Here is a 27,927-nt window from a genome sequence, read left to right as displayed (position 1 = left end):
ACCCCTGTAGTGTCTGAAATGAGGGGGAGTTACAATTACTGTAGTCGGTGCCCTGCGCCCTCTAAAAGTGAGCAGCAAGATTTGACAGCAGCAGCTGTGTAAGGAAACTCCTCACCTAACTCTTTAATTGTCTGCGTGCCTCAGCAACAGCGACGAGGAGAGTAGAGGACATGCCATAATTTCAACTAACCTTCTTCCATCTTCGCACTGGCATAATAGCATCAACGGAACGGCGGTCAGCAGACCTACTTTTCTGGTCATCTCCTAGGCGGGCAGTAAGCAATGAATAAGCGTCAGCTCATCAAAGCGCGCCACGATTCTTGCAGTGGTTGCTGGAAGTTGTAGTCCTGTGACGTCTTGCCACAAGCTCGAAAAAGACCAGAGTTCCAACCCCATCACTAGATCTTCCGGTCTAAAATTGAATTGGCTGTCCACTCACAACATATACAGGCTCTTCACAATAAAGATGGTAAGGAGCAAGCACGCCCATTTTCCATAGAAATTTTTGACCAGAGGCGGCTTTTACTGTCCCCCGGAAGTGCGTTGTCACTCTAGGCTTCCTCGTTCTAGCTTGAACGCTTGAAGCGCCAGGCCGTGAGCGCGGGCAGCGGCCTCTTCAAATCATGGCGGCGGCGGCGCTCGAAGCGTAGCAGGAGGCAGGCATGAGCCCCGCCACACGCGAACAGCAGCTGCTGCTGCGGCGGCAGGTCAGTCGGCGTTTCTCTTTGTCCCCTGAACACAGGTGGGAGGTGATGGGCATAGGCTCCGCTTTGGCACCCTGAGCGGCAGTTCGCCAAGGCGACTCCGAGGACCGATCCCAAAGCCCGGGGGGCGGGGGCGAGGCTGATGTCCTAGGGCCGGGTGGCTCCGCCCGTCCACCTCCTAGCCTCTCTTGTGTCGACTGGAGGAGAGGTGAATTGAGAGACCCGTGCAGCACGTGGTGAAACAAAGGCCCCTGTCTCCGCCATGTGTTGTGTACGTGCTGAAAGCATAACCTGAAAGGGGAGGCCGCCTGCTTTTCCGTGGGAGGACTCTCTCCCTGTCTGTCTCCTGCCATGTTGTGTGAACGACGAGTGTACGCATGCATTCATCTTGAAAGTCAACACACGTCCTGGGCTCTTTTGAGGCGGGGGTGAACAAGACTGTACTTTCTGGCCCCGCCCGCTCACTTCTGCCCATGTGCTCTCCTCTCCCAGCAACCAGGCCTTGGGTTTTCTTGACAAAGAGGCTATACCTGCACACTCTGTACAAGCTGGATCCGTGATTGCCCAGGGCTCCCCACTCGTATGGAGTAGCCTTGGTATGTGGATAGCTGCAGGAGCCTCTTCTCAGAGGAGAGCTGGTCTTGCAGTAGCAAGCATGACTTGTCCCCATCGCTAAGCAGGGTCTGCCCTGGTTGCATATGAATGGGAGACTTGATGTGTGAGCTCTGTCAGATATTCCTCGTAGGGGATGGAGCTGCTCTGGGAAGAGCAGAAGGTTCCAAGTTCCCTCCCTGACTTCTCCAAGATAGGGCTGAGAGAGATTCCTGCCTGCAACCTTGGAGAAGCCGCTGCCGGTCTGTGTAGACAATACTGAGCTAGATGGACCAATGGTCTGATTCAGTATATGGCAGCTTCCTATGTTCTCATGAAAGCCAAACATGTAGTCAGTGGGCACTTCCACATAGGGCCAAAAGGCATGGTCCTGCTGCCATGCTTCCTCTTGTGCAGTAAATGCATGAGAAATTTACATGAGAAGAAAGTGAATGTGAAGATCACATGTTGAACCCAGAATCTGAATAACTCAGGTAGGGATCAATAGTTGTGTAGGTCATACAGGGATCATACATGTGCTGTGTAATGTGTGAATAAGACTTATGTCTCTTTACATCAGATAATGAGCAAAAGGGGAATATACTAAAATGATGCATGAGTGATGCCTCTTCATTCTAGAAGAGTCCAATTGTATGTAGTTCCTCATTTGGGGGCAAAAAAAGGTCCCAAGCACTCCTTCCAGTATGCAACCACTAGTGTGTACACATATGCAAATGCATGGCTATATGTGTGTACTGCATTTGTTTAAGATTGGTAGCATAATAGTTCACTTATTAAGAATTTCATTTTTACGGAAGCAAGACATGGAAGATTATTCTGTATTCTCCATTTTTAGTGACAACAGACTGTAGACAAACTTGCTAAGCTTCAGCAGTTACCTATGAGCCATATCTCAAGAGAATTGTGCTATCCCCTTCAGGCAGATCTCCAGCATAGGGTTGCTGGTTGTCCCTGTTCCCCTGCCCCTGCTGCTCACTTCTCTGCCTTTAACATTGTATGACATGCAAACATTCTCGATACTGGGAAGGCTGGGCTAGATCCATTGAACCTCTGCCTGCCATGCAAGTTGTTAAAAATGGCCAGCTACATCCAGAGCAGTGCTAGTACAAGGTAGTGTTAGTTTTCTCCTCTCTGTAGGAAAAGGTGGCATACTGTTTAGCAGCAGCATTTTTTGAGTTCAGCTCTAGGAGGCCAGTGAGGGCGGCAGCAGTATATAACTTTATATAATGCTGAATTTACCTGCCACCAGCATCCTTAAGGACTTGGTGGTGGCTGAACCAGCATCCCACAGGGAGGTTGCTCCACTCCCACTGCTCAGGTGGCCTCCACGCATGTGCAGTTGCTGAGAATCTGTTGTGTGTTGCTGAGAATGACTATGCAAAAAGTGTTCTCTTAGGAAGATCAAACTCAAGAAATCAGGCTCTTAAAATGGGAGTAGAGTGTGTTGTTCATATCCATGTTGGTAGGAACTCAATTCTTTTTGTATAGGAGGAGGTGTAATTCCATTGACACAGGTGGTGTGCTTTCTTCGGGTGGAGAAAAGAAGCTAAGTAATCCTACCCAGATTCTACATTTTTACATTTATAGTTGTATCCATCCTTCCTTCAGGGCTTTGAACTGGACTTGATGAAGGTTTGAACTGTATCTGTGGGTTGCTTGCTTTCCAATAATCAGATGTTTTGGAAATATGAAGTTGCACTCATTTCTATATCTTCCTTAACTTATATTAAAATGTCTTCCCTGATTCTCTGTTGGAAATAGCAGTTTTTAAAATCATATGGTTCGACAATGATCATACTTTTTTTTTTGCAAGAAATTAGTGTTTCATTTTTAAAAGTGTGTTTGCAAAACATTTCTAAAAAGTTCTATTTCTTTCTCCCTCTGAGAAAGCCTTTCTCCTACCTGCAGCCTTGGAGAAATGGCTGCCAGTCTGTGTAGACAGTACTGAGCTAGATGGACCAATGGTCTGACTTAGTAGAAGGCAGCTGCCTATGTTCCTAACCGGTTGATTTGACCACATCTTGGTTTATGGAGACATAGTGTTTGATGCATTCTTATTTTCTTTCTAGATTTTGGGATGGAGAGCTGCTGCAAGTATTGCTTGGTCTGTGCTGCTGCTTCCCTTGTGTACTGCAGCCTTCATCAGCATTAGCAGTATTGACTTCTTCCACCCTGTACAATGGATCACAAGTACGTAAAGTGCTCTGCATGAAACAGACGCGTTACAAAATAATACTATTACTTGGATTTTTATAGTGCTTCAGTGCACTTCATGCATATGATCTCAGTAGTCCTCACAACAGCCCTGTGAGATAAATCAGTATTATTATCCTCGTATTGCACATGGAGGTCTGAAGCTGAGAGAGAGCGGCTTGACTAAGGCAATCCAATGAGTTTATGGTTGAGGTGAGAGTTGAACCTGGGTCATACCTCAGATGTGAGGGTACTCGGCTGTTATATAATAATAGTGGATCTGTTATATAGTGTGCCCTTAAAAAGTATTCTTTTTCTATTCTAGATTCATTCAATGATTTGTATACCTCCTATGTTATATTTTGTGTTCTACTGATGTCTGTCGTGATTCTGATAATAAGTATCTTCAATGTTGAATTTCATGCAGGTGGGTATTGAAAACCATTTTGAATAATATGTGTAACAGCCTTAGATATTGTTGCTCTGTTCTTAATTGTATATATATTTTTAACGTGGAAGATTCAAATTTTCTTTTAGCCTGTTTTTAACACAAGAGTAGAAACTGACAAGTTTAAAAACATTGCAAGGTGAAAGCTTTCTTTACTCTAAAATGTTCAGTAATTCTGAAAGCTGTCCTAAACCCTCAAGACATCAATAAAGGTTTAGCAGACTGTGCCACACAGTTCTCTCCTCTCAAAGATGTCTGACCAGTTGGAAGAACTCCCTATCCCATGTTGAACTTCCCAACTATTAAATAAGAAGCAATGATAAACAAAATGTGTAGTCTTGAAATGTGATTTGCAGTTAGGAGCATTTAAGTTACTTGTTTTAGGAGCAGATGTGATTCATGTTCTTTTTCTTACTCTGCAGTTGTGCCATCTATTTCTTGTTCTCGATTAGCACTGATAAGCAAGATTATCCATCCACAGCAGGTGATCCATTCGGTTGCCCATGCTGTCATGGGGATGCTGGTGGCTTGGTGTGCTGCCGTTATGATGAAGGGGAAATTCCAGTTCTTATCTGCATCTTGTACAGCTACAGAAAGGTAACTCTTAAGTGGTTATAGAGCTGTTGATTAAAGCATAACTTTGCATGGAACTAAATAATGCTACAAAATCATTCATAATGGGTGGCGTTTTTCATAATTTGCCTTTCTGCAAGTGTTTTAAAAATGGACAAAGGGTTTGTACAGAAAATTGCTTCTGGAGAAATCACTAACCTTTCAGTTGCAGTGGATCATATCTTCTGTATGGGCTGCACCTCTGTTGTGGGCAAACTGCTTATTGCATTTAAACCATGAATCAGTTGTTGAGAAAATGCATTCTCACTTCAGCTAGCATCACCAGAGAAAGTGGTCTATAACCCCATGGACTGTCACAAGTATCTCTTGGATAGTGCTCAGGACATCAGTACTGACAGGAGAAGCAACCCCTCACCATGTATAATTTCAGTACTTATAAAAAGCTAATGATAGTGTGTTAAAATGAGCTCCTCCCTGTCATACTGTGTGAGCACCTATGTAACTCTTTAAGTAGAATTGCTAGGCTAACTCCTGCCCTGCCAGCATGGAATTCTTTTATTATTTGAAATGCATATACTTCCCTTGTTTCAGCAGTAAAGTATATATTCTCCCTGCTTACCACCACCCCCGCCACACACACACTTAAATTAAAAAAAAAGAGTGAATAGGCTTCAGCTTCATGGCTGCTCTTCATCCTGGTTATGTTTGTACAATTATTTTGCAATTGCTTCAGCATCCAGCTAGAAGGCTTTGGTGTTCCCTTATTCCAGAAATGATGTTCTATACAAGCCTGAAGAATGCTCTGACTTTGACATGCACAGCTGGATGCTTAAGCTGCTACCTTGATCATTGCCCAAAAGGGCCACATCTCCTTACAGATAAAATGTTTTCAGTGACATTTGGTGTAAAAGTAGCAATTAGAGCTGTTTCGTTTCAGAGGAGTGTTTTCCAAAACAATGTTTAGCTCATTTCTTAGAATATTTATTTTTGCAAAATGAGATAAAAATAATTTAAATGTTTGAATTAGCTATCAAGGTATTTACTTATCTTTGTATGATTAAAAACTAAAGTACTATTTTGCTTCAGTACAGCTGATGCTATTCCACCCATATGTCTGAACGAGTACCACCTCTTCCTCTTGTTCCTTGGTGCTTTCATGGGTTACAGCTATAGTCTCCGGTATCTTGTTAACAATATGAACTATCTTCCGTTTCCAATCATACAGGTAAGCACATAATAATGAAAAATGAAATGGAAAAATGGTTCTGTCGTCGGACCACTGTGGTATTTTCTTCTGCATACTCTTGGGTGCCGATTTCTGCTCTTCAGGAAAGTCTGAATCCTTAATACCATGTTGGGCACAGGAAGGATTCCTCCAGAAGTAGTGGTGCTTGCCTGTTTCTTTCATAGCTGCATTTTCAATACAGTTTGAAAGTAATTTGGTTTTATTACAATAGAGTTTCTGACAAAATATCTAGGAAGAGATAAATAGTGAAATAGAAGAAAACCTTTAGTGGCTGTTGCAGGTGTCTATCTTATGTTTCTTTTTAAAATTGCGAGCTCTTTAGGGACAAGGAGCCATTTTATTTATGTAAATCGCTTGGGGAACTTTTGTTGAAAAGCAGTATATAAATATTTATCATATTTGTATAAAACAAAGTTCTAACATTGAGATTTGTCAGGAGGGCTCTGGTGTAATTTCAGTTCTTTAAAAAGTCTTATTTAACATGTGACTCTGTTTCATATCAAATGCACTAGGTTAATTCTTGAGATGTTTCTTTTTAAATATGTGGCCAATATGTATGTTTTCAGCAATATAAGTATCTGCGCTTCAGAAGATCTCTGCCTTTGTTGGTGAAACACAGTTGCGTGGAGTCGCTGTATATGGTTAGGAACTTCTGTGCTGCTTACTACTTCTTTGGTAAGATTCCCCACCACCCCTTTTACCCCCCTCTTCTGTAAATGATGTAAATGGGAGGTGAAGCACATGAGGCGAGTACTGGGCAGTTTGGCTCGAATAGGAAATATCAATAGCTATCACCATCCTGCCCTACTTGTGAGTTCCCCAGAGGTATCTCGCTGGCCAGTGCAAGAGACAAAGGGCTGGACTAGATGGACTTTAGTCTGGTATAGCATGACAGCTCTTTCTTGTGTCCTTTGACTTTGTGAGGCAACTGCAGCTATATGGAGAACCAAGTGTTAGTAAGGCCTACATAAGGAGGTCCCTTATTGTGCATCCACAGCTGAATGGAAATGTGGGCTAGTGGGGCCCATATTTGGATTGCTGTGGGATGCTAGATATGACCTGCTCCCCATGTGGTTCCAGTCAGTTTGTGGTCCTCACTGCCAAGTATGGTCTGAACCCACCTGAGAAGACATTAGGACCTGCCATATCTCCCTTTGTCACACTGTTTTCCCAGGGCTTAGTAGATCTAGAAAAAAGGAAGGCCCTGCCTTGTAAGATATACTTACATAACATAAAAAAGCTATAGGACACAATTGTTGAGAGGATGATGGGCCAAAATAATATGGGAAGCAGAGGCCATCATTTAGTTATATGATCATACAACTGGTCATACAGTACCTGGAACAAGAACTGAAGGGGCCTTTTAGCACTGCTCTACTAACAGCCAAGGTGAGGTTGTATGTGATTGCCAGGGGTTTCATATGATGGCACATGACTGATACAGGAGACCCTCAGTTTTTGCAGGGTTTCCGTTCCAGGAAACTCCTGTGAACAGTGAATCTGCGGTATTTGAGTGTTTAACCTAATCTCAAAAATGGGATTAGGTTTGGCACTCAGGCAGGTGAACAGCTGGAACACTTAAAGGATGTCCTAGTCACTTATGCTGCCTCTTTAAGTCTCCTTGTGCACCAGATGGGAAGCACTCCCCCTGCCCAGGTGGCATACAGGGAGGCTTAAAGAGTGGCCAAGAGCCTTCCTCACCAACTCCTAGGCTTAGAGAGGCAGCATGGAAGGCACACGGCCAGTTGCACAGCTTCTTCAAGTCTCCCTGTGTGAGCGGGAAGGCTTTGAGGAGTGACTCAAGTGGCTGAGAGTTTTCCTTGCTGCCTCTCCAAGCCCCAGAAGGCTTAGAGAAGCAGCGAGGAAGGCACTTGGCCACTCTCGCCCCTCTTTAAGCCCCCCTGCATGTCATTTGGGCAGCAGGGTCCCTGCTTCTTAGCTGGCATGCCAGGAGGCTTAAAGAGACAACATGAGTGGCTGGGAATTCAGTTACTGCAACCACGAATAAGCGGAACTGCCCCCCGCAATAACTGAATTGGTATTCATGGAGTGGGCCCGCAAATAGGTAAATCTGTGAAGTGAGAACCAATGAAAAACAAGGGTCTCCTGTACACACTGTACACAAACTGTCAAGGATATTGATCCTATGTGTGAGAGAGAATTTCTGCAATCATTTTATGCAAAAACATTGCTACACTCAGATTTCTGGTGGGCAATATATTTGTGTGCCAAGAATTCTACTTTTCATATTTTAATGTACAATGTTTTATAAATCCTATCGTCTTACAGCTTGAATCCTTCTGTTTGTGACATCTTAGGTTATATTCCAAGAGCATGGATAATTACCACAATGAATTTTCACACTGATAGGTTAGTGATGATTAAACTTCTAAATCTATCTATATATTTAATTCTCTTGGGACATGTGTGCCCAGGATTTGGCGGCGGAACTCTCGCGACACGCTGTGAGAGCTCTGAAGTGAGGACTGAGGAGGAGAGGGGGAAGAAAGTGCTGGTGGTGGCTGGCCGGCGGAGAAGTGGGGAGAGAAAGGCAGCGGCGGGCGGGGGGGGGAGAAAGGGGGCGGGGGCAGGGGGGAGAAAGGCAGTGGCAGATGGACGGGGGAGAGGGGAAACGGCGGCGGCGGGGCCCATCTTGGCCGCCCGCTGCGGCTCTGTGTGAGGGGAGGAACAGGAGGGCTGGAGAGCACGGGGACGGAGGGAAGGGGAAGAGAGGAGAAACTGGGGCAGGAGGAAGAGGGAGGGGGAAACAGCCGGCCCCAAAGCGCTGCACAGATGCTCTGTGCGGGGTTGGCTAGTTCCTAATATTTTAAGGTTGTGGTGGAATATAGGTGTGGTAGAGGATTCTCTAGTGAGTAGAGTTCAGCCCACTTGTGTGTGTATAGAGGTCAAAACTAGTATCTCCAATTGAACCCAAAATGCATTAAGATGCTAATTCAGATGTTAGATGCTACAATGCACTTTCAATAGAAATATTAACAATTATAAATTTCCCCTTATGTGGTGTATGCTAACTTAACATGGCTAACTTAACATGGGACAAAAATAGTAATTCTTTAGACATAGATATTGTCTGCACGAGACAAGTGAACTTAGACCAAGAAATACATTAGTCTGGTTAAGACGTCATATGATACAAGAGTTATATCTTGGTTCTGCACAATGTTTCTGAGCCTCAGAGGTGCATTCTCCCCTGCCTGCATGCGAATCATAAGAGTTTTACTTTTGACTGCAGTTAGAAACAAACCAAGATTGGTCGTGGCATAAATCTTGGTTTATTCTAACCAAGTTGCTTGGGGCAGGGGAGGAGAGACACAAGGTTTAAAGTCCATTTCAGATCTATTTATTCCAAGCATTTTAAACCAAATCAATAGTTTCTGATGCCACAGCTAATATTAGTTTCTATATGCAGTTGGAAGTAAATCTCTTCTGACTCATAGGCAAGGGAGGAGGCCAAATGCATTCTTGAGACTTGGAGATGTCCTGCAGAATGAAGATTTTAACTGTGTTAGGAACCAGCCCGCTTAGAAAATACTCTTCAGTGTTTACATTTTGTTTGTTTTTTTGTCTTCCAGCCAACTTCATCCTTTAGACACAGTGGCTGGTCTCCTGGATTTGTCTCTTCTATACCACAGCTGGTTATGTGGTGTGTTTCTTCTGATTACCTGGTACATTGCATGGTTGCTCTTCAGGATCTATGCTACTGAGGTTGGTACCTTTATGTCCTATGCCATATGAATAGCACCATATCTGCTGTAGAGCCAGCCTTTATTTTCAAAACAACAGTTATGGTTTCCCCATTGCAGTGCAGTAGAAACTGTTTTGTGATCAGGTTCACTTGGTTTAGATAGGAAGATTTCAGTTCACCCTCATTTCTTTCCAACAGGGCTGGGTTGCTGGCCTGACAGGCTTGCAAATAATAGCTAATTTGATAAAAACAATAGTAAGTTTATATTCTATGTTATGTTTTCATTCATACACACACACACACACACACACACGTACGTCATATGTGGCAAGCCCCGCCCACACAGTGCTTTACCAATAGGAGGTAACAGAACAGAAACACCATGGTGACTGGGCAGTGGGGATTCCATATGCAGATAGGGAAGAGGAGCAGGTAGGGGGCAAGTAGGCAGTGGGGAGGGGGTGAGTGGGTGGCTGACACTGAGCAATAAAGAAGGGGCTGTGGCAGGGGGCAAGGAGGGCAACAAAGTCTTAGCGCACAGATGCTCTGTGCGGGTTCAGCTAGTTATATTCTTATTAATGTTTTACTGGCAAGGGTTGATTGCTAAACTTGCTTTAGCAAAGTATGTGCTTTTTTTTAGGCATATCACTTTCCTGTTCAGCCAACTTTTACAGAAGAAACAGACCAGTGTTTACCTAAAATTTTAAACAGCAGTCCTCCACCTATTTTAAAGGTATGAGTTCAGTTGTGTGCATAGTTTGTCAGTCAACTTGCTCTTTTGCACAGTTCTCGTTCTATATAGAACACTGTTTCAAATGTGATGATAAAACATAGTTTGATGGCTTCCATGTTAAAATAACAGTGATATAAAAGTCTGCAGCCCTTACTGAAGGTAAATATTCTGAATTAAAAGTCATCTTGCCTAGCAACATTTAGAAGTGAAATATAATGATTATGTGCTGAAGAATGTCCTAAACAATCTGAAGATTTTAGAATGCAAACATGACTAACATGGCAACTTTTAATGTTTTTCTCTGCAGTTCTTGGCTTTGCAGGACCTCATGTTTCTTTCCCAGTATTCTCCTATGCGACGGCAAGAGGTCTTCAGCCTTAGCCAGCCAGGTATTTGGAAGATTATTTGCACTCCACTTTATCAGAAGGGGGATTATAGAAAGCACTTTCTGAGAAGTTGGCTCTATTTGAGAGTAGTTGTTGTCGACAAATGCTAGTGTAAGGTAACATAGGTCTTTGTATTGAATATCCTTACTCTAAAAAAAAAATGACCACTGCGGTGTCCAAAACTAGTTGTAAGGAGATACAAGCGGGAACATTTGTGCACACAACAATTATTCATCATTACATTTGTCCAGATAAGCCATGTTTGTGCTATACATTAAAATAAAGCATTTATGCATGTTCTTAAATTATTGAAGGCCATTAAAATCCTATAGAGTATGTGTGAAATGCCTTGTTTCAGCTCCTGGCTTTCCAGTGTTGTGGACTGGCTTCCATTGGCCGTGTTCCTGAATCTGTGGTAGAATACTTTGGTCACAATAGCCAACTTATTCAAGTTGGCTATTGAATTCTATACAGGATTGAATTCTGTACTTCACACACTGAACTCATCAGCCGCCTTAAGTGCATTAGGCTGGAAGGTGATGTCTAGGTTCTTTCAGAAGGTGTCTTTTTTCATATGCCTCAGCAAAGTAATCTTGTTAAAAGGAAGCATGATTAGCTAGAAAGTTAGTATTTTACATTGGTCTCTCTAAGCCAGTACTCTGCTTTGCAGTGACATTGACAAACAGATTGTGCCTTCGAGTCAATGTCGACTCCTGGCAACCACAGAGCCATGTGGTTTTCTTGGTAGAATACAGATGGGGTTTACCATTGCCTCCTTCTGCACAGTATGAGATGATGTCTTTCAGCACCTTCCTATATCGCTGCTGCCCGGTATAGGAGTTTCCCATATTCTGGGAAACACATCAGCAGGGATTCGAACCTACAGCCTCCTGCTCTGTGAAATAGCTGATAGTTTTCAGTCTTGATCAGTCATTTAAACACTATGTGTTCAAGTATGTTCTGCTTATTTCTAAAAGGTGGACATCCTCACAACTGGACTGCAATTTCCAAAGAGTGCTTGAATCTTCTAAGTAATCTGACACAGAAGCTGATAACACATCAAGAAGCTGCAGCTGCAAATGGGAGACTGAAACAGCCTTCTGAGGGAGATTTGACACCGTCTCCCAGCCCTCCGGGTAACAGACAGATCAGTTGCAGTGCACAGTTGTTGTGCCTCTAAATCTTAAAGGGGCCTACAACATTTGAAAAAGGATGGGACAGGGAAAGGTTAATGACACAGCATGCATAAACAGCAACAAAGGGTGCAAAGCAGTACATTTGGGAATCTCGCCTAATACAAAGCAACATTCTAATGAATGTTCTGTCAGCTGCTTCACACGAGAATGGTATTTTGTCACAGCTATACTGGTGTTTTCCCGTGGTAGATGTACATTGCTAAACACACAGTGGACATGTATTGGGGAGCTCCAGCCTTGGCTCCACAGTCCCTTTCGACTGCATGTTCACGGTTGTGCATTTGCACATCATGTTCACATGTTTGGGAAAAGAAAGCAATGCTGTAACATATGTGGAAAGAAAGCACTGCTGTAACACAACTTGATATATGAAGAGGCTCAAAGGAACAGATAACGCTTTTACCCCAATATACATTATCTGTAACACAAGCCAGTGTCTATAACCTCATTGAATGTGGTTATTTGGAAACTTCCCTTTTTTCTGTTCAATGAGCCATTCCTTGGCCAATGAGTGAAATCCTACTACAAGAACATCTAATTGTTTATAAATTTTCCATTCAGATAAGCTGCAATAAAGTCATATAGGCAGTTATTAAATTGCTTTCTATTGTTACAGGACAGTAATACTTTGTAGTGATACAGTGCATTCAGTAGTACATTTATAGAGACAATCACTTTTGCTAACTCAGTTGTGAAATTAGTTGGTTGGTTGGTTTATCAGATTTGTAGACTATTTGTAGAAATTCCCAAATTTCTGTCTCTGGGCGGTTTACAACATCACAAAACAAATTTTAAGAGAAAAATGAAAACTTTAAAACAATGTAGTACCACAATCAAGTTAAAAAGCTTGGGTGAAAAAAAATAAGTTTTAAAGTGGGTTTTTTCAAAGTTGTCAGAGATGAGGAGGCTCTTTTTTCAGAGCATTCCAGAGTCTCGGGGCAGCAACAGAGAAGGCCTGTCCCTGTGTAAGACTGAATTTGAATTGAAGTTGAATATACATGATGAAATGAACAACTTCTCTGAACAGTGTGATGTTTGCTAATTTCAATAGAAGCTGTGCATCGTGCCTTTTTAAAAATAATCTGAAAATGTATTAATTGCCCTTTTTATACAAGTACTCAAAGTACAGAAGTACAAGCAAAACAACTGATGCTGTGAGTCAACAAAACATTTGTTGAAACATCTTTCAAAAAGCTTTGAAAACTTATTTAGAAGTTTTTCTTTAGAAGAAGAAGAATAAAAAATAACAACACTGAATGTATCCCTTAACACACTCTTCTTTGCCAGGAGTAGCTGCTGAAGAGAGCTCATTTCAAACGCCAAAGACTAGCATTCTTCCTCGAGCCCATATGCCTTCTCTTGTTAAGTCATCTCTGCTGCCTTTAAAAGCTTCGCCTGTATCTGATCTTGGAAGCAATTTAGGATCTCCTTTCAATCCTCTTCAAAGCCGCAAAGCAGGAATACTGGAGTTAAGCTCTCCTTGGCATGGATCTGTCCAGAGTCCCCATATTATGAGAAGAGGACCAAAGCTATGGACATCAAATTCAGGTAGGAGTTCTTCTGCCTCTACCATGGTTTGACCTTTTTCTGCTGGCTGTTTGTGATAACATCTTAGCTTGCCTTTAAAAAGAGGCTGGATTTCTCTTGTAGATCTGGAGTGGACAAGCTCTCCTTATGAACCCTTTTCTGCAACTGCCACTGGAAAAGTTGCTAATGAAGCAGTGCGACCAAGTTCTATCTATACGTGGCTGCAAAACAAGAAAGAGCAGGTATAGTACGACAATAAGCAATTACCAGGTCAAGTTGTGGGAATTGTGTCTCCATTTACTGAGTTCTTGACTACTTCTAATGACTGTTTTGACTCTTAATATGAGAAAAGCAAGATATGGTGCCCCACATTCTCCGCAGCATTATTAGGAGAGGCAGGACACTAGCTGCACTGAGGCTTACATGACATTCAGGGACATATTTCTGGCAGTGAAGCTCAGTTCAGTTCAATTTGTTGCGATCTTTGATCAAATACACAATCCAGATCAAATAAATCTACCTTGAAGGTAGATATCAGTATAAACACATACATGCATATACATATGTAGAATCAGTTACATAGAAGATTGAGATTAAAAAATATAGGATAAAACAAAAAGAAAAAGGAGGGATGATTAAAATTGACTGTTTCTGACACAGCATGAGCTAATTTTAATCGCAGTCATACAGAATTTGGCTACTGAGCATGAGGCATAAGTGTATTTATCAGAAAGAAGTAAGTTTATATAAAATTCATCCAAATTGTCAGGGTATGCTGCACTGAGACTTATATGACATCTAGGGATATATTTATGGCAGTGAAGCAGTTTCTCCTTTGCAGGGTGGTGGTGGGGAACGGAAATCACTTCCCCGTCCCCATGCTCTGAGCTGCATGGCAAGCCTTCAGTGCAGCTACTGTCTGGCTCCCTGCAAGGATGGAGTTCTTGCTCTGCCCTCCTAACGCTGCCCAGAATATTTTTTTAAAAATACATTCCATTTAAATCGGTGGGAGTTGATTCCAGTTACAACATTTTATGATGGGGATATGAGTCACCAAAATGTTTGGTTTGCATTGGTAAAACTTTACATGGACATATGTCTCATGCTACAGGTGTGCTTTGGCTCTTCACGGATCTCTTATTTTTTCAGGTTAAAAGTTTCTTGTCAAAACGGGTGCTAATAATGTATTTTTTCAGCAAGGTAAGGATGAATACATAATTTGATCTGAATTTCTTTAAAGCATACTGGTTTTTGTGTTGTCTTGAGTTTCTGTCTTGTGAACCACTGCAAATGTCACCTCTGAGTATTGATCCTTGAAACAGGTGGTGTGTAAACTGAAACATCGGTTGCCAAATCCTAACCACCTGCCAGAGGGGGAGGCAGGAATGGGAGTGCGGAAGAGTTCACTGGGTTTGAAACCTTGTCTGTAAGGGATTCACAGTAGGCTGCCACCATCCACTTTATTTTGATGTGGAACAAACCACTCTTTCCACATAAGATTCCTGGGGGAGGTTAAAGTGGAAACTCCCACCCCACCCCTCCAAAAAAGGCTGAGCAGTCTTAGGCCTCCAAAGGTGTGTGACTAAGGCAGACCCAATATGAAGAGTAGCACAGTTCAGCAACAAGGATTTATTATTAGATTAAAAGAAGAGGGTATGCAATAAGAACAATTGTCTTTTCATAAAATAGATTGTAAGAGAGAGTTTTCATTAACCTGGCAACGCAGATTCCAAGCAATCAGTAAAGAAAAGTAACTTCCCTCACGCATCTGACTTGGTCCTAACTTATTACTTACAGGCGTTTCCATCTCCTCAGCAGCTCTCAGCCTGTTGCTTCTTCAGGGTCTTTCTAGGACAGACTAACTAACAAGCCAAAGTTTCTTCTGGTGGCTGAGCCCGAAATCCCTGCCCAGTCCTCTGGATTGGTCCCTCTGATTTGAACTTCCTGGGCTTTTTTCCTTTTTAGGAAAGGTTCACCCTTTCAGCAGTTGCTCTAATTGAGATCTAGTCTTCCCTCCAGTCCTTACTATCACTCCACTTCATAGTTATGTTCGCTTTCATGCTGCACTGCCAAACGCAGGTGGTTGAGCACCACCTGTGCTTCTATGCAGGGATGTGTGAACAGGCTCAGCTCGAAGGCTTGCCCTTGAACTGAACCGGTGGGGGGTTGGGTGGAGCCCTGGTCCAACAGCGAGTCAAGCCAAGCTCTCAGCTTGCGAGCTGGCCCAATGGTATATGTGTAAAGGACTGCAGTGGGCGGCTGAAAGAAAAGTTCCTTCTTACCTTTTAAAAAATTTCCACTGCACAGCGGTGGCAGCAGGGATTCCTTTCACCTTCCCACCTGCCTCCCAAATGACAGCATGGGTCTACTGTGACCCATTTTTGGCCTCTGCGTGCACATGCATGCAGAGTGGCCCAAAATGGCCTGCAAATGGCTGGGTCTGTTATTTGGGAGGCAGGCGGGAGGGTGAAAGGAATCATCGCTACCATCCCCACCGCTGCAGCCACTGCCACCATCAATCACACCACACAGTGGCGATTTTTAAAGGTAAAAAGAGAACATTTCCCTTGCTCCCCACCCACTGCAGCCCTTTACTTTTAAAGGGGAATCCTCGCCGGACTCCATTACACAACTGCACTTGTGGAACTTTAAGTTGTAGTGGAACAGGGCTGCGCCACAACAGTGCAGGTAGGGTTTAGACACATACAGCTATGTTTTTTATTTAAAATGAAGGTTGACCCAATTACAATAATTCTTTAGTTTCTTCTTTTCTAGGGAGGGATGAGGTCAACAGCTCCATGTGGAAAATATTAATCTCAGTACTTAGCATTTTGAGAAATAACTTTTGTAAGGTTCACTTGGCTACATTACCTATTATTGGAAAACTCAGTCTAGTTGGCTAATTTGCAAACCACTTAACTCTCTTTTAGCACCCTGAGGCCTCAATCCAGGATCTCTTTTCTGATACGCAAATGCACATTTGGGCTTTGGAAGGTAAGCAGTATCTTCTTGACTAAAATGGCCCTCAGCTGAATGATACTCAGGCCTGCATTTTCTTGCTTTTTGGTTTTGTGGTGCCTTGACCATGAAATTCACACAAGAGTACCTGTATTCTCTGTGGCTAGGATTAGTCATAATCTTTTCTAAATTGTCCTGATTGGTCTCAATGACGCAACAGCCTTCTAGGCTTGTGCTTATACTGTGCCTAATAGGTTTAGCACATGATATCCAGAATTTTTCTTCCTCGTATCTGTAGCTTAACAAACACAAGTTTCTAGCCTCCAAGCCTATAGCTATTAACACTCCAAATTATAACTGGTGAAAGCTCATTTTCGGTTGGTGTGGGTGGAAGTTTTGAATTCAGTTGCGGTGAAAGTAATTTTAAAAAACCTAGATTTTTAATTTCATAACAGTAATCTATTGTTATTCCAGAGTAAGTGACTATCAATCATAACTAAAAACTGTTGTTCTTTTCTTGAGGTTTATCTCACTTAGTTGCAGCCTCATTTACTGAAGATCGATATGGAGTTGTCCAAACAACTTTGCCAGCTGTTCTGAATACTTTGCTAACTCTTCAGGAGGTGAGCAGCCATAATTTCTTTCATGCTAAAGTGAAGTGGTTTTACAGTGTGCTTATCGTTACTATACTGCTGATTTTGTTAGAGAAGGCTATTTTCCTCTCATAAGCTATGGTAGTTAATCACAGCTTAGATCTGTAGTGAGGCCTCGACAGACATAAAAATGGGTTCTGCGCCTGCGCAGGACAACTTTGGGTAAAATTGATTAGCTCCTCGCGACGCCTTTTAATTGCCTCTGCAGGAGTCGTGCAGTACCTATACTGGCAGTTAGGCATCAGTTGCTCAGTTTCTTTCTGACCGCCGCTGCATTCGGACCTCGGAAACTTTGTTGCTCCTCGGATAGTGATTTTGTAATTTTACTCAGAAAACGACATTTTTTGCTTACCACCTTAACATAAACACTGATTGACTCGGATCAGCAAGGACGAACGGCAAAGCCTAACGATTATAACTCTGTCCTGTTTTTGATCTCGGATCAGCAATGACGAACGGCAATGTCTAACGTTTAGATCTCCTGTCACGTTTAGATCTCTGTCCTGTATTTGTCTCAAAACCTTGACACTGAACTGTGTTCCTACTTCCCCTGTCATGTCTAGGGCAAAGGGTTTTAATATATTAAAGAGATAAACGTGACGGCTGCAAACTCTTGTGCCCATGAGTACTTCTGTGAGGGAGAAGACCTCCTTTAAGCGGTGCATTCGCTGTAGGGCTAAGCTTCTGTCAACAGATGGTCATCAGCTTTGTTTCCTTTGCTTGGGAGAAGAGCACTCCACGACTGCTTGCCCTATTTGTAAATCATTCTCAAGGCAGACTCTGAAGAATAGGGTGGGGCGGCTAAAGGTTTTGTTAATGGAGGACGCGCTCCGCCTGCCAGCCTCTTCCTCCCTGCCGAGGGCTGCTCATACGCAGTCTAAACCCTCGAGCTCAGGTCACAATGCCGTGGGGTCCGCTATTAAGGCTTCAAAACCGAGCCTATTCAAAGAGCCCTCAGTGCTGAGCAGCAGCAGCCAAAAGCGCCCATGCTCTTCGCCACCACCTCAGACTACGAAGAGGAAGAAGACGACTCCGGCTACAGCCTCACAGCATACCACTCCGTCTCCCTCAGGGCAACAAGCTGAGCCGCTGAGAAGCAGAGTGAGGTCCTTGTCACCTGCTCCAACCCCTCGGCAATCGCCTTCAACTCCACTAGATGCCGAGCGCAGTAACACCGCCTCGACATCGAACTCAACATCGCAGCAATGCCGGCAAGGGCAAGGATTGCGCTGCAACTATGTTGAAGCAGAGGAGCATTCCTTCGACATCGAAAACACTTGCTCCGCTGTCTAGGGCTCCAGAACCGCCCTCAATATCGGCAGCAACCTATCCTTCGACATCGAGAATCGCTCTGAGCCCTGATATTGAAACATCCCCTGCAAATGGGGAATACATAGTGCCATCGCAAGCTGAACAGGCATTCTTGGATGATGGCATGCATATTGAAGACACACCAGCAGGGGGTGGGGCGGGTGGTGGTGGTGGTAGAGATAGACCCTGACCTCCTACAACTCCTTCAGTCTGGGAACACAACTCCTTCCACCTCTAATTTCCAGGGCTTTATTTCCCAGGGTCTGGATGTGGATGACGATAATATTAGTCTTCCTCCTCCTAAGACACCTTCACTCACTCCAGCCCAGAGAACACCTATTGGTTTGTGTCCATTGAAGGGGTGGGGTGCTGCTAACATCACTTTGTCTCCTGAAGAGTATACGTTATTTAGGGAATGGCAATTAGAGAGGCTAAACAGACCCCAATTTCCAGACCGCTCTGTGGCTGCCACGACTCAGACAACACCTTGTGTTCTACCTTCAATTTCTGTACAGACTAATACTGCTTTAAAGGAGGGGCCTATGGGCATAAGTATGGCAGTGCAGACCTTAGAACCACGTCTTTGCAAGCCTCATGTTCAGGATTCTTCAGTTCAAGCTGCTATCTCACTGTCTTGCCCTATCAGAACGGTTTCGATTCAGACCTCATTGCCTCCACTGGTGACACCAGGCAACCAGATGTTACGTGCTGGTCATAGGGAGACTTTACCCTCAAAATCGACTGTCTTACCTGATGACGTGCCTTCCTCCTCTGCTGAGGATGAAAAGGAATTCTCTTCTGACTCCTTGGGTGACCCCAAGGACGATTCAGAAGACGAGCTTCCAAAGGACCCCAGTCCAGATGTCGTGCCTCTTCCTACTGACTCACCTACGGAGGAGATGAGGTCTTACAATCAACAAATAGCTGAAATGGCAGAAGTTCTGGGTCTCGATCTCACTCAAAAGGCAACAGATTTGGATGACCCCATTTATAATTTCTTAAAGAAAACATCTGGCTCACAACCAGTTTATCTACCAATGCTCCCAGTGATCACAAAGGCGGCTAAATCGGCTTGGGAGGTCTTGCAGACTTCCACAGCTACTTCAAGGCGTCTGGAATCTCTATACAGAATAAGGAAATAGGATAATGAATATCTGATTACACTCCCAGTACCTAATTTGCTGGTTATTGACTGTGGCTCTTTGGCGAAATCAGGGAGAAGGCATACCACACCAGCAGACAAGGAGGGCAGGAAGCTTGATGTGCTTGCTAGAAAGGCTTACTGTACGGCCTGCCTATCCATTAAAATCTCTAACTACATAGCTTGTCTGGCAAAATATACTTACACTTTGTGGGGAAATCTCCATACTCAGAGATCCTCTTTGATGTCAGAGGAATTTCAAAGGTGTTTTGATACTGTTTTTGTGAAAACCACGACGGCTACACGCCAACAATTGGCGAATGCCAAACACCTGGCAGAGTCAGAATCCCGCTCTCTTACAACTGCTGTGATGTTGCGACACTATGCGTGGCTGCAGTTGACAACTTTGATGAAGGATATGAGTGACCGCATAGAGTCGTTACAATTTGATGGGAAAGGCCTGTTTGCAGAACAAACAGATGATACTATGGAACACTTGAAGAAGTCTAAGTATACAGCAAAGACATTCGCAGCACAGCGCTTTACAAATAATAGGTTTCAACTATATCAACGGAGACAGAGCTCCTACAGAAGGAATGAGTGCAAGGAGTATAAGAGACCCTTTAGTCGATACAATCGCAGAAATTACACACAAAGGAACAAGCAGGGCCGTAATAAGCCGGCACAGCAGCCGAAACAACATCTTTGATTGCTCCTAGAGCCCACACTTACCAGAACGGAAGCAACCGAAACAGCCAAGCTTATCCAACAGAACCACAAGGAACAACATCACCTTGTTGCAAACCAGATACACCATCAAACTGGCAAGCCATGCCCAAGCATGGCAACATATAACATTAGATTGCTGGGTCCTGCGTATAATCAGGACAGGTTATGCTATCGAATTCAAGACTCAATTCATCCTCAATTCAATGGGATAAAATATACCCCAGAAACGGAAATGCTAGAGGAGGAAGTCAAGGTTCTGTTGGACAAGGAAGCAATTTCACCGGTTCCGTGGGCTCATGCTCTGACAGGCTTCTATTCAAGGTACTTCCAAATACCCAAGAAGGACGGGGGCATTCGCCCAATCATGGATCTCAGGTGGCTAAACCTATATGTCGACGTGAGGAAATTTCGAATGATAACGCTGCAAGCAATCCTGCCTCTTCTTCACCAGGAGCAATGGATTGCAACGTTGGATTTGAAAGATGCCTACTTTCATGTCGGCATTCAGGAGTCCCACAGGAGATATTTACGTTTCACGCTGGGCAATCGGATCTTCCAATACAATGTCCTGCCCTTTGGCCTGGTGAGTGCCCCACGAGTGTTCACAGAATGCATGGCTGTCATCATTGCCTACCTGCGAACACAAGGAATTTAGATATTTCTGTATCTCGACTGGCTTATTACAGCGAAGTCCAATGCTCAATTGGACGGCCACAGACAAACAGTGACTACACTATTGAACGACCTGGGCATAAGAATAAACTGGGAGAAGTCTCACCTTACTCCCTCAAAGCGCCTAAGTTATATTGGTGCAGAACTAGACATGGACTGCCAGAGGGCATTCCTCCCGCAGGACCGATTCCATCGAATAAAGGAGATGGTGTTTCACTTTCGTGCCGCTCCACAACAATAGGCCAGATCAATCTAGGTCCTAATGGGCCTGATGGCCTCTTGTACCACTACTGTTTGCTATGTGAAGCTTCGTATGAGGAAGCTACAGATGTGGTACCTGGATGTTTTTCGCCCCATTGTGGATCCCCAGGGTCTGCCCCTTCAAATTCCGCATGCAGTCCTGGACTCATTGTTGTGGTGGATGAAGGATGCGAATATGCAGATGCCATTTCAGACCCCGATACCCACTTGCACACTGACCACAGATGCTTCCATGCTCGGATGGGGAGCTCATTTGGGAGTCCACAGAACTCAAGGCCAGTGGAATCACCAGGAGAAGGAGTATCACATCAATTTCCTGGAGCTTCTGGCAGCCTACAAGGCACTGCAAGCCTTTCAGGATGTCATTCAGGAGGGAGTACTGCAACTTCAGATGGACAATACCACCGCAGTCGCCTATGTAAACAAACAAGGAGGAATAGCGTCAAAGCCTTTGTGCCATCTAGGGCTCCAGATATGGAACTGGTGCATTGCACGACGCATACACCTGGTGGCTATACACATAAGAGGACAAGACAATGTCCTAGTGGACACGTTGAGCAGGTCTCCCATCCTTCAGCAACACGAGTGGGAACTAAACCCACAGTTGTTGAAGGAGATATTCCTCGCCTGGGGGACCTCAACTGTCGACCTGTTTGCGACAGCAGGAAACAAGAAATGCAGCCAATACTGTTCCAGAATGGGGGAGGGCCTCCTGTCGAAGGGATATGCCTTCCAGTACTGATGGACGCAAAGTATGTTTTATTTGTACCCTCCATATCTCCTGTTGAACAGGGTTGTAGCCAAGCTTTTACAGGACAACACCAGGGCGATTGTTGTCGCACCTTGGTGGCCCAGACAGCCGTGGTTCCCACAACTCTTACAACTGTTGAACCATACGTTCAAGAGGTTGCCACAGCAGAGGGACCAGATATCTTAACAAGAAGGACAAATACTCTGCACCAACCTGTCAGTCCTCAATCTGACAGCATGGAAAGTGGGTTGCTGAAAAAGATATTAAAGAATAACAAAAGTAAGTTGACTAGGAAGAATTATCTCTGCAAATGGAGAAGATTCTCATTGTATGCCGCTGAGTACCAATTCCAACCAAAGGAGGCCTCTGTGAGGGAGGTTTTGCTATACATAACATCCTTGAAATCCAGTGGATTGGCCAATGCATCCATAAAAGTACATTTAGCGGCCATTTCTGCTCATCATGGTGGCTGGAATCACAAGACTTTGTTTACTCATCCTAACTGCAAGGAGTTTCTGAAGGGGTTGAATAATCTATACCCCCCAGTACGAAGACCATCCGACAAGTGGAGTCTCTCCTTGGTGCTCTCAGCTTTGATGGAGGAGCCGTTTGAACCTATGGCCACTGCTTCCTTAAAGTTAGTAACATTAAAGGCTTTATTCCTGGTGGCAATCACATCCGCTAAACGCGTGAGCGAATGAATTACTTGCTCTTTGAATGGATGAACCATATACTTGGTTCTTTCCAGACAGGGTAGTTATGCGGTTGGATCCAGAATGCCGCCTGAAAATAGTAACTGATTTTCACTTAAATGCAGACGTGGTTTTACCTACCTTTTACAGAAATCCATCCACACCGCTGGAAGCTTCTTTACACATGCTGGACATGTGGAGGGCCATCCTTTTCTACCTGCAAAGAACAAGAGAGATGAGAAGGACAAAAATCTTTTCATTGCCTTGAATGGAAAAATCCGGGGCCTTCAGCCATCCCGCCAGAAGCTGTCCTTTTGGTTAGTGGAACTCATTAAAATGGCCTATGATATACAGGGAGTCACTCTGCCATCCACTATTAGAGCCCATTCAACAAGGGCTCACACTGCCTCGGCAGCACATCTATCAGGAATAAAATTCAAGGATGTATGTATGGCGGCCACCTGGGCCACGGACCAGACCTTTGTGAAGCATTATGCAGTGGACCTTCGCTCTGTAGAGGCGGCACAATTTGGCAAGGCCGTTCTTAAGAGGGTGCTTCAATAGCTTGCATTGCCTGCCACCATTTGGGCAGCTCGTGATTCACCCATTTTTATGTCTGTCAAGGCCTCACTATCCAGATAAACAGGTTGTTACCTGTAACAGGGTGATCTGGTAGTGATGCCTCGACATTCATAAAACCCTCCCAGCCGGCCCCGCTACAGAGTGCAAGCAATTGAAATGTAACATTTTTTTCGGATTGTAAGCCAATGTGATGTTAATCATAATCGCCAGCTTACGGTTCCTGTGGATGACATTGTCTCTTTAAACTGCCGGGCAGCCATTCAGAAACTGAGCAACTGACACCTAACTGCCAGTATAGGTACTGCACGACTCGTGCAGAGGCAGTTAAAAGGCGTTGCAAGGAGCTATTCAATATTAACCGAAGTTGTCCTGCGCAGGCGCAGAACCCATTTTTATGTCTGTCGAGGCATTACTACCAGATCACCTGTTACAGGTAAGCAACCTGTTTTTCTGTTTGCCATTACTTTTTCAAAGTTACACAAAAATAACTATGGAAGAAACACCTGGTACTCTAAAGATGGAGTTGATGTTCCATTTCCTGTATACAAATCCATCCCTCTTTGGATCAGGCTCTTCTAGGAACTGCTCTTCAAACGTGTTTGGGTAGCTTAAGGCCAGCATCTAGCACTGCTATCATGGGGCTTGGGCCTTGTGGTTCATGCAGGTTTATTAATCCTAAGGTATTAGTCTTCTCTCTTCAGTTAGAGCTTATCAGGTTTGACCTGCAACAGAATGATGGGCAAGACAAGGGTGAAGTTACTTTTACTTCAGATCCTTGAGCTGAAAAAGTACTAGGTCTATTTAAGTCAATGCCGACAATATTACCCAGGTTACACAGTTTGGTTCTCTCTGTGTTTTTGAAAGGGCAGTATTATGGCTGCAAGTTGAGATTTTTTTCCAAAGGATGGTCATAACCTTCGGTAATCCAGATCTTTGTGTGTGCGTGTGTGTATATATATAAATAAATAAAAATCATATCTTTGCTGCTAGCTTGTATGTATATATGTTCTCAATTTGGTTCGCTTTTGATTCCTAGGTTGTAGACAAGCACTTCAAGCTTCCTCATGTTTCCAGCAAACCCCCCAGGATTTCAGGGAATCTAGCAGATACTTCCTACAAAACCCTCCGGTTTGCTTTGAGGACATCACTGAAAACTGCTATCTATCGGATAACTACCACTTTTGGAGAACACTTAAAGTGAGGCTTTGGGGCATAAGTCCAGCTTAATGTTAGCTCTTGAGACGGAGTGGAGAATGGGCCAATAAGTACTGAGCCATAACATGCCCAGGATTTTGAAAATCATTATGCAACGTTTAGTGCACTATTGTGCACAATTGTGCTTCTGAGGGTAGTTTCAAAAGAACCATGAGGGAGTGACTTAAAAGTCTATTGTATCAAAGACCTTTACCCTGTCCTAGCCTTGGAGGCTAGCCACTTCAGCCCAGCTTTGCCAACTTCCACTTTCTTGGATTTCCTAGTGGTTGCAGATATGTAGTAATGCTTTGTGATTGGAGGTTATAGATGTGGTAACAGCAGAAATCTCTTGGCTTTTGCATTCATCATCATAATGGTGTCTCAAATAAATGTAAGAATGCTTCAGCAAGGATTAGCCCTATTTTACTGATTAAGTTCTTATACCTCCCTTCCTCCAAGCAGTTCAGCCGTGTTTAAGGTTATCCTCTTCTGCAGCAACCCATTTATAAAGCACCTGTTGGATGAGCTGCAACATATTGCATACCATCTGCCTCACTTGCCCCTCTGTTAAATATCATAACAATAGTCTACTTTCCTGCATTGGTTAATTATTATAAAGCACTTTGTATCTGCTAGCTAAAGTACATTATTCAGTAACCTATTCTGAGGAGCACAGGGGATTAAAGGAAGAATGGCCCCAGTCTAGAGAAGTATAATGGAAGATACAAGCTGCACCAGAGCTTTTTGCTTTCCTTGATGACAGGAGACCAGTCTCTTCCATCTACACAATTGCTCTACATTGCAAGGGAGGAGAGCTGGTCTTGTGGTAGCAAGCATGACTTGTCCCCTTTGCTAAGCAGGGTCCACCCTGGTTGCATATGAATGGGAGACATGTGTGAGCACTGTAAGATATTCCCCTTAGGGATGGAACTGCTTTGGGAAGAGCATCTGAATGCAGATGGTTCCAAGTTCCCTCCCTCGAATATCCAAGAAAAGGCTGAGAGAGATCCCTGCCTGCAACCTTGGGGAAGCTGCTGCCAGTATTGGTAGACAATACTGAGCTAGATTAACCAATGGTCTGGCATAAGGCAGTTTCCTATGTTCCTAAGTTGCTTTTTGAGCTCTAGTTTAGCTTGCAGCATGGAGCAAGAGGTGGTTGTGGGGAAAACCTACTCTGCATTCCTGTGAGTACACAAAATCATTTTGCAATTGGAGCAAATGTTTGAATTCACTTGACTTTTCCTTTTGGTCTTGCCAATTTCACATTGTTTTATTTTACCTTTTGACCTTGGGGCTTTAGACTTCAAGTTTTTCAGAAGGCATCATGTTATTTGCCAACCTGTAAAAATGTTTTGGAATGGGTCTACTTTGGTATAGTACAACATAACCTCATTCTTATTTTGTTTTTTAGTGCAGTGCAAGTATCCTCAGAACATAAGAAAAGGCTACAGCAGTTCCTGGAGTTCAAGGAATAGTGAAGTCAGTGACCATACTGTAGATGGATAATGCACATTCAGTAGTTTCGGATCTGAAGAAAGTGAAGCTCGTTTGAGCTCCTACTGGCTTTTTCAAGTGTACTTTAACTGCAGATCATGGGTTTTTGTCAACCCATGACAAAATTGTCAGGATTACCTGAAACACTTGGGATTATTTTACTTGACATTTTGTATAATAAACTAATTTTGAAAATAAATGTGGTCTACTATATTTATTTTTCAAATTTGTAGACCACCCCAAACTTCTGTCTCAGGGCACTTGGACTATGTTCACTGAGCATGAACCATGCTACCCTCCTGCCAGAGGCAAATTGCTAAACATCCATACTCTGATATGAGCTCCAGTACTTTGCATTACTGCACCTCTGCACAATGGAGGGGAACATGATTCCTCCCAAATTCCCACCACTAAGCTCTTCACAGTTAGATCTATATATTTTTAAATTTATGGCCAAAGGCATAGTATTGCCTCAAGCTAGTTTTTCACCATAATTCTGTCACTCAGCAATATCTTAAACTCTAGGTAGGCACCTTCAATCCTTTCTGCTACTATCCCAGAAAGAGATTCTGTCAGGACAGAATACACCAGACCAGGTCCCTCTTGGTTCACAGGACCTTCTCTCTCCAGTGGCAGACATTCAAATATTCCCCATGGCATTACAGTGACTATCAAAGCAAGCCTTGAGTGGTGGGCTGCCTTTTGTAGAGACTTTGGTTGTGACTCAGTGATAGTTAACTGGAAAAGACTTAAAGGAGCAACTACCTTTCTAAACCAGAAAGCAATCTGTTTAAACCAGGTGGATTTTGCCTACACTGTTACAAGGAAACATGTCACTTTATTTTGGGCAGCTTCAGTGACATGGAATAAGGCAAACCAGTAGTTCCCAGGGCTTGGCAGTAAGCCTGACTTCTATAGGGGCTGGGAAGCAGATGTTGGCTGTGGCATCCAAACCAGATAGTCAAGTTTGACTGTCGTCTTGGTGTTCCGCCAGGGCCATGGCTTATCCCAGTAGGGCTGATCTGTGGACTTGACTAAACCATCCAATCAGTAGTGATGGGCAGTGTGTACAAAGAGCAAGGACTTAACATAAGCTTATGACTCGCACTTACTTAGAATTCCTTGTTCATGGAGAATTATCACAATCTCAGTCACAAATGGGGTTCAGCGGATTACCCGCATCTGTTGGCATAGGGTAGACACATGCTGAGTCAATCAGTGTAGTGTACATGCAGCACCAGACATCTAAGGGCATCACCGGCCTGTTGTTCAGTCTTGGGTGGCTGAACACACTTGTTCTAAGAATTGGGATACTAGCCACTTGGACAGGGATTCTCAACGTTGGGTCCCCAGATGTTAGTGGACTTCAACTCCCATAATCCCCAGTCCAGTGGCCTTTGATTGGGGATTATGGGAGTTGAAGTACAATAACATCTGGGGACCCAACGTTGAGAATCCCTGCACTTGGAGGTTGCATAACTAGTTACCATGCTAGAGTCTCAATCATTATTGGAATTAACCGACAAATCACTCCAACTAAGAATGGCTATGCACCGTTGAACGGTTGGCATAATATGCAATGTTGTGGAGCCATAATGCTGCACCCCACTAAGATAGCCCTGGCACTGGTAAGAATGGGGACAGTAGGGGAAGCACCACTTCCACAGTTATCCCCATTGTCGCAAATGCCTTTGGTGTTCACAGCAGCACTGGGGCACAACATTTTGGCTCTGTAACACTGCACATTATGTGGACCACTAACAGTAATAGATATCCAGTGTTCTTTCTACAAAGTACAGTTAAACGGACCAAATGGTTTATTCTTGATTAATCTTTTGGCAAGAGATTACTCAAGAAGTGTGTGCACCATTTTGTATACAATATAATGGTCTCTTTACATTTATATTTTCTAAATACGTATTTTCTGGTCCAGCATGGGAAATTCTACAACCAAGCCAGCTAACTTGGATTCTTTATAATTGAGTAAAATATTAAATCATTTGAAGAGCGGCTGTGCTAATGCAGAGATCTCTGACACTGAAACTTCCTCCTCATGCTGAATATAGTTTACTCTTTCCAGTATGAACAATAAACATACTGATATTCATACTGATATTCAATGAACATAATATTCATTTTGCCATACAGAGAGGAGAATATAATTG

General features: G+C 43.6%; 1 protein-coding gene across 5 annotated transcripts; it reads left to right on the top strand.

Moving 5' to 3' along the window:
• The first annotated feature begins 305 nt into the window (after positions 1 to 305).
• On the top strand, positions 306 to 25,961 carry NDC1 (NDC1 transmembrane nucleoporin). Of its 5 annotated transcripts, none has more exons than XM_053248213.1 (18): positions 306 to 469; positions 3,386 to 3,506; positions 3,835 to 3,936; positions 4,380 to 4,554; positions 5,617 to 5,755; positions 6,343 to 6,451; positions 8,095 to 8,146; positions 9,370 to 9,502; positions 10,123 to 10,215; positions 10,523 to 10,604; positions 11,579 to 11,737; positions 13,085 to 13,345; positions 13,448 to 13,566; positions 14,474 to 14,524; positions 16,255 to 16,318; positions 16,805 to 16,905; positions 24,111 to 24,271; positions 25,680 to 25,961. In XM_053248213.1, the coding sequence occupies exons 1-18, from the start codon at positions 467 to 469 to the stop codon at positions 25,741 to 25,743; spliced, it is 1,989 nt and encodes a 662-aa protein (XP_053104188.1). In that variant the 5' UTR covers positions 306 to 466; the 3' UTR covers positions 25,744 to 25,961. The 5 variants fall into 5 exon arrangements, 4 of the variants coding, with proteins under 4 accessions (XP_053104188.1, XP_053104186.1, XP_053104185.1 ...); XM_053248211.1 differs by lacking the exon at positions 306 to 469 and adding an exon at positions 552 to 707 and having other exon boundaries at positions 13,091 to 13,345; XM_053248210.1 differs by lacking the exon at positions 306 to 469 and adding an exon at positions 552 to 707.
• Positions 25,962 to 27,927: the final 1,966 nt, after the last annotated feature.

The sequence above is a fragment of the Hemicordylus capensis genome, chromosome 4, assembly GCF_027244095.1.
Source record: "Hemicordylus capensis ecotype Gifberg chromosome 4, rHemCap1.1.pri, whole genome shotgun sequence".
NCBI lineage: Eukaryota > Metazoa > Chordata > Lepidosauria > Squamata > Cordylidae > Hemicordylus > Hemicordylus capensis.
Note: the sequence above shows the minus strand (reverse complement) of the source record. Positions and strands in the feature narration are given on the sequence as shown.